This window comes from Colossoma macropomum, unplaced genomic scaffold, assembly GCF_904425465.1.
Source record: "Colossoma macropomum unplaced genomic scaffold, Colossoma_macropomum, whole genome shotgun sequence".
Classification (NCBI taxonomy): Eukaryota; Metazoa; Chordata; class Actinopteri; order Characiformes; family Serrasalmidae; genus Colossoma; species Colossoma macropomum.
This window is the reverse complement of record NW_023494784.1, coordinates 7785198-7792178: the sequence shown is the minus strand read 5'-3', so window position 1 is coordinate 7792178 and position 6981 is coordinate 7785198. Positions and strand designations below refer to the sequence as shown.

General features: G+C 38.6%; 1 protein-coding gene across 1 annotated transcript; it reads right to left on the bottom strand.

Moving 5' to 3' along the window:
• Positions 1-1172: 1172 nt before the first annotated feature.
• gpbar1 (G protein-coupled bile acid receptor 1) lies at positions 1173-6473 on the bottom strand. Its single transcript, XM_036573218.1, has 2 exons — positions 6326-6473; positions 1173-2602 (listed from the first exon to the last, which is right to left on the bottom strand). Exon 2 carries the CDS (start codon positions 2564-2566, stop codon positions 1532-1534), a length of 1035 nt encoding a protein of 344 aa, XP_036429111.1. The 5' UTR covers positions 2567-2602; positions 6326-6473; the 3' UTR covers positions 1173-1531.
• Positions 6474-6981: the final 508 nt, after the last annotated feature.

The window sequence follows — 6981 nt, the reverse complement described above, 5'->3', positions numbered from 1 at the left end:
GGTGAATTAGCAGTTCTACATTAACTCCAGCATTTAAGACCATTTATTGTTAAACTGTGTTGAACGATCAGCAGAGCTTTATTTTACCTACAAATCGAATTCTGATATGGATCCGCAACAGGGCATCCCTGACCACCTCCGAAGGTGGTTTGAGTGATCGGATCACACGTCATGCATCTCCAAGACACAGTGGAGCCTGTTTACACTTTTTAATTGGAGAGATGTAAGCTTTCATTATTTGATATCTACAATAGCCTTGTAGCCTTGTTAGCTACATTAGCCTTGTAGCCTTGTATCCTGCACATTAGCCTTGTAGTTTGAATTCTTTACATCATGTGCTGTGCTGGCTTGGTGTGTTTACTGAAAAGTTGCTGAGCAACAAAAGAGGTGCACATTGTGTATTTAGAAAGAAATCTGATTATGTGTGGCTTCTGTAGTCTCATGTAATGTTTCCCATTAAAAAAAGATGATCACCAAATTGTCAGTACAAAACTAAAGAAGCAAACGTCTGATTTAATCTGATCTGATTTAATCTAACTGAGGTCCTTTAGTGTTTATAAGTTACAACCTCCAACAAAATACCGAGCATTTATTTAAATTATAGTTTATGTGCATCTGTGGTTAATACTGTTGTTAAAAACAGCAATTTGTCCAAAACAAATAAATGACAACAAGTTTCTTCACCACATGTGTGCACTGGATCCAATGACTTTGTTTTATTGATAATTTTATATATACAGTATGAAGCCATTAAAGAAAGGCCCAGTACTACTTAGGTAAGTGGATCTGCATCTGTACATTATGAAGTCTATGACGTCTTTGTCAAAATCTGTTTGAGCCCTTTTTTAATTAAACCTCTCAGAGTAAAAGTACTGTCCCAGGGGTTTTTCACCCCTTAAAATGGCCAGGAGCTGTCGGCTTCCATTCCTCACTCCAATAATTTAAATATAACTCAGCCAGGTTGGATTGTCTTCTATGTAGAAGCTGTTTAGATCTTCTGATTTTTTCTTGGCCATGCATTTTGTCCCCTTGTTATGCTCTCAGCACACATCAGCACAATTCTTTCAGGTGTTTAAACCGTCTTTGGGCCAACAGAGTTTCAAATGTGCTTTAAAAAAATTTATTAAACAATTATTTAGGCAAAATCTTCTCTTCAGACCAAGGAAGACGCTATGAACATGGCATATTCAAGCTAAATACACCCAAAGGATTACCAAATAGCTGCTTAACGTTAATGAAAACAGTGGAAATCAAACAGTAGTTGAAAAATTTCACAAGAAGTCAGGGTGTTCCCAAAGTCTGACAGGCAGTGAAGGTGTGCATGTGGGTCCTGGATGCCAGATCAGTACTCTGCCACTGAAAAGCTTTGATAAATACAAGCCCTCGGGGTATTTCACACTACAGGATTTCTCAGTAAACAAAAAGATTTTAGCCAAAGTTGCCAGGCAGGAATGTCCCCTATCTCTTCTCCTATTCGACAAACTTTTCGAACAAGCTGAGAAAGACTGCTCAGTGAAATACCCCCTGGTTTTCATGGAGTGGCATCCTCCGAGTTTCGTACACCAGTCCAGCGATCCCTCAGCTTCCTTAGCAGCTTCCTTATTGGCTCAGTGTACTGCCGGTTGGCCAGGCCCAGTATGACCGGGATAATGGCCATGCTGCCAATCCCTGTGCAGGACAGGATGATGTTTAGGGATGAGTTGTTGTCATTCTCATCTTGAAAAAGTACCACGGACACATGGAGGTACACAATGTATGGCACCCAGCAGAGGAGGAAAGTGAGGGAGACGGCAGCTACGCATTTAGCATAACGTACGTTGAGCTGCTGCTCATGGTCCGAAGCTTCATGACGCTCCACTGCACGGTGGAGCTTGCAGATGTCCCGCAGCTGCTTCCTTGCGATCCACAGCACACGACCAGTCATCACTATAATGCACATGATTGCTGGAAGAAGTAGCCCATATACCTCCATGTAGATAAAGGGTCTTGGAAATATCTGTTTGTAGGAGCAATGTTCATCATCCTGACATGTGCCTGAAGAACAGTTACTACTTCCATCTCCACTGGATGAGCCACTGGTGTTATGGTAGTTATAGTAGCTCTCACTGCTCCACTCATTCCAGTTGTTCCAGCCAAAGGCAGGAAGGGAAGCAAAGAGCAATGGAGGCATCCAGACAGCCAGCAAGGCGGCGGGGAAGCATCGGTGCACCCAAAACTGACTGTAGTGCAGTGGGCTGACGATGCAAAGGTAGCGCTCATAGTGCACCATGACCAGGTTGAAGAGGAAGGACAGGAAGAGGAAGTTGGGGAAGATGTGCATGAACAGGCAGGCTTGAAAGTTCAACGAACGGGTGAGGCCCATTCGAGGAATGAACGGCAAGGCGATGCCTGTGCAAAGGTCCGCCACAAGCAGGCTCAAGAAGAAGTAGTTGGGGGTGTTGTGGAGCTGGCGGTTGCAGGCAATTCCCACGATGATGAGGAGGTTGGCCAGGATGATGGCGGAGGACAGGGGCAGCGTGATGATGAAGATGAGTCTCTCCTGCTCCAGTGGATCAACAGTGTCCATGCCGTTCTTCTGTGCACCTCAGTCTCACCCCATTCACTATAGGAGAGGTAAGAGATGGTGTAGTTACATAATGTGTAGAGAGCATCCTCACATCTAAAGCCCTGAACACACCTACCCAGTGTTCTCCAACAAACTCAATTGTTGGGTTAGTTTGCCATGCCTATGTGTGGTTGTTGGGAATAGAGCTGGGAATCAAAATTCAATGTCTTGCTTGTACAGGCCAAATTTCTTTAATACTACCAAGCTTTAAAAAATTTACTCACATTAAGAAGAGATAAGCCTAAAAAAGAATCTGACCTTTTGTGCAAAGGCTTAAACATGGTCAGTGTCACAAACGTGCTTGAATTTGAATAGTGACTTCAAAATAGTGCAGAATTTTGAATACGTCTTACTTAACTTTTCTTTGTTCTAAATTTTGTACATTTTTAAAATGTTCTGTTTATTTCTGAGGTAAAATAAAAAAATATTTTAGATTTTCACTGTGGACTTTCCATATAAATCCGTAGTAAAAATGAACGTCATTTTTGAAAAATTGCTGTTATCATACTCTATTTTTTCCTTCTTAAACCCAAGTCACTGTATACTCTAAATTATGTGCTCGTTATGGAGTCAAAATACAAGTAATGATACTTCCATTCTACTAGCAAACTAACACTGCACACTGAAATGATGCTGCATGAAAGTAGGTCTACTACTAACTACTAACAGTATTATATAACACCAGTTACTCAAAGTGTAGGCTAAAACTGCCAGAGCCGCTTAACCACCACATTTAACAAATCTTTCTGTTTTTGTGGGAAATTTCGATGAGGCCTTCAGTCTTATGGTGTCAATTCGGTGCACAGCACTGCTAGCTAGATTGGCGCATTATTCATAATTTACAGACTGTAATTCCGAGGATCCAGTGACACTCAGAAGGGAAAAAGGATGTATGGCAAAATGCATTTGGTTCAGAACAATTTTGCTTATCACAGGATGTGAAAGCGGCAAGTTTCAGTAATGGCATTCATTGGGCCTCGTTCACCAACCGTTCTTAAGAATCAATTTCTTCTTAAAACCTACTTGCGCAGTTTTTACGAAGATTCTGATATTCACCAATGTTCTCCTATCTGGGATTTGTTCTTAGGTAAGAACAGAGTCTACACACACTCAAGAACACAAAGGTGAGAACAGTTCTGCGGTTTCAGAGCACGCCATGGATCTGACGTAGACTTTTTCTTAGGACCTTTCTCAAGAACACATTTAAGAAGAAACATAGGAAGACATTTGCGAATGAGGCCCATTAATTCCGAAGAGAAAACCAGCTTATATTCCTAGTATAGTTCCTAATATGGGCATGACATCGACTAAAGAATGACAATGAACATTCAGAGCTCTTAAATTTAAAGCCCCCTAAAATTAAAGCCCAGAGGATTGGCTCACAGTTTTTGACCAATTCTACAGGCTTTCGATCACCTACTGCTTTACTTCTATTGGATATTAGGTTGATAAGTATGTCTATTATAAGCCTATAATAATCTCTTGATAAGCTACACTGAGGCACAGGGGAACTGGAGCGGCAAACAACAGCAGGGACGTGCCTCTTCTGACGTCTTGTTGCTGTTTGATTCTAGAAGAAGTTGACTGACATTTACCAACAGCCAGAGCTTCTGTCTGGTGGACTATGTTCAGGTGATCCTGCTGCTTGGAAACTGAAGCCATGGAGAGCTCCACTTTTGTCTCAAAAACCATGTAGGCGTCAAAAAATAATCTCAGCCTATCTGAAAAACATTTTTCAATAGAAGACAATATAGGCGTGGCAGCAGGAAAATAAAACATCTACTTGCCTGACGTTTTACAAGGTCAGCTGCACTTTAAAGGCCTTTATGAGCTGAATTATTTAATAAAGTGTCCTGCTAGCTGCTCAGATCCACCAACGCCTGATGAGTAATGTGTCTTTAACAGAGCTATCCACTTAATTTAACATTTAACACGAGATTCAAAGAAAACTATCACCCTCAGCTCTAATGTCCACTGCCGCCTCGAAGGGATTAATCATTGCGCTTGTGTTTGCACTTGAACCTTGTTGGCGTCCTGCGATAGATGACTAAAATGATTAATCTGCACTGAAACTCAGCTCATACAGAAACTGCAGCTATACACAGATTACAGTGTCCAACATGCAGCTCCAACAGCGCCAATCACAACTGCTCTACATGCATTTGTTCTGTGCAACACCAACTACACTGGCTTGGAATCACTCGTCATATTAATAATGTTGGTAATTTATTTAATATTCACTGATATGGATGTCACTGAAAAGTATAAACTAGACATTAAAATGTGTTTTAAGTGTTTTATTTAATATTTCACATCTTTTGGTAACAAAGAATGTTTTAGATGATATATACTATATTATCATCATTTTCTGTTTATTCTGATTCTATGTCAAGTTATCTGTTGAGATTTGATCACCTGTTGATGTATGAGGCATTATGGACGTTATTTTTTCTATAACTTCATTTCAGATATTAATTCTTCACCTTTAAAAAAGGCGTTTTAAGGGTAATATCTAGAACTGTGACAACTCAAGGAGCCATTTGAATGCATAAATGGTTCTTTACATCATTAAATGATTTTTTTTGTGCTGGAAACTGTTGTGTATGGTTCTTTAAGGAACCTTTTAAAAAACGTTCTACCAAAAAGGGTTCTGCCACTGTTATAAGTCAAAGAACCTTTTTTGGTACTGTATAGAACTATTTTTGCCAAGAGTGTAGAATAATTTCATTCTGGATATTAATTTTACTAGAACTTTATTCTGGATGTTCATTTTTCTAGAACTTCATTCTGGATGTTAATGTTCTTAGAACTTCATTCTGATATTAATTTACCTAGAACTTCATTCTGGATATTAATGTTATTATTACTACTTCATTCTAGATATTCATTTTATAAGAACTTCATTGTGGATGTTAATTTTAGTAGAACCTCACTCTGGAAGTTACTTTTATTAGAACTTCATTCTAGATATTCATTTTATTAGAACTTCATTCTGGATGTTAATTTTAGTAGAACCTCACTCTGGAAGTTACTTTTATCAGAACTTCATTCTAGATATTCATTTTATTAGAACTTCATTCTGGATATTAATGTTATTATTACTACTTCATTCTAGATATTCATTTTATAAGAACTTCATTGTGGATGTTAATTTTAGTAGAATTCATTATGAAAATTAATCTTATTAGAATCTAATTCTGGATATTAATGTTTTTATTACTACTTCGTTCTGCATGTTACTTCTATTAGAACTTCATTCTGGATGGTAATTTTACTAGAACTTCACTGTAGATATTCATTTTATTAGAACTTCATTGTGGAAATGAATTTTATTAGAACTTAATTCTGAATATTAATCTTATTAGAACCTAATTCCGAATACTCACTGATGTTGTGCATGTAAACACCACTAAAACCCAGACCCATTATTATTCATACTGAGTGTTTCTCATAGTTTCCTCTAAGTTTTAGGTGTGAACACGGTGGAGATGTTACGACCTTCATAAACATAATAAGAGGAAATCAGTTGTGATCATAATCATAACTGCTGGAGTGTCAGTATCTCTGAAGAACTGTTGTATAATGCTGACACTCTCACAGTCCAGTATACAGTCAGTCCATAATGTACAGTAACACATCATCAACGCTGTGATTCTAATAAAACCTGCTCGTCTAAATAAGGCAGTTAAAACCTCATGTAGACTGCAGTAAAACACTGACCTTGATGAACAAATAAGGAAAATCCTCTTTAAACGCTTCAAGCCATCCGTCTGTCCAGCTTTCCCTCGTTTTCCTTCACGTTAGCTCCCTGCATCCTCCTGCTGTTGCACTGTCACTCCAGACCCCCGAGACTGGAGCGAGGGGCCGATCGCAGCAGCTAGAAACTACTCTGAACATGATATAACAGAGTGTAATGCTCTTAAAGAGACAGTATGCCCTATTTGGGGCGTGACTCACTGAAGGAAGTGAAAGTTTAAAATGTTGTACACAGGAAGCATTGATTTACTGGACAGTCAGCTGTGGGGGTGTGAGAAAGAGTCCATTTACTTCTATTTCTGATTTCTATTTTAGTATAGTCCTTAAAGGGGACATAGCCAGCAAAAAGTCTTCATTTTTGAATAAAAGAGTTCATTATAGTATTTAGTATCTATATGCATTCAGTGCCCTCCACAAATATTGGCACCGCTGGTAAACATGATCAAAACAGGCTATAAAAAAAAACATTTTTTATTTTAGTTTATCCTTTTGATCTTTTATTCAAAATATTAATAAAAATCTAGCCTTTATTTGAAGGACAATGTCTAAAAAAAAAGAAATCTTGTTGTGTACCACAATCATTGGCACCTTTTATTTAATACTTTGCGCAGTTTCCCTTT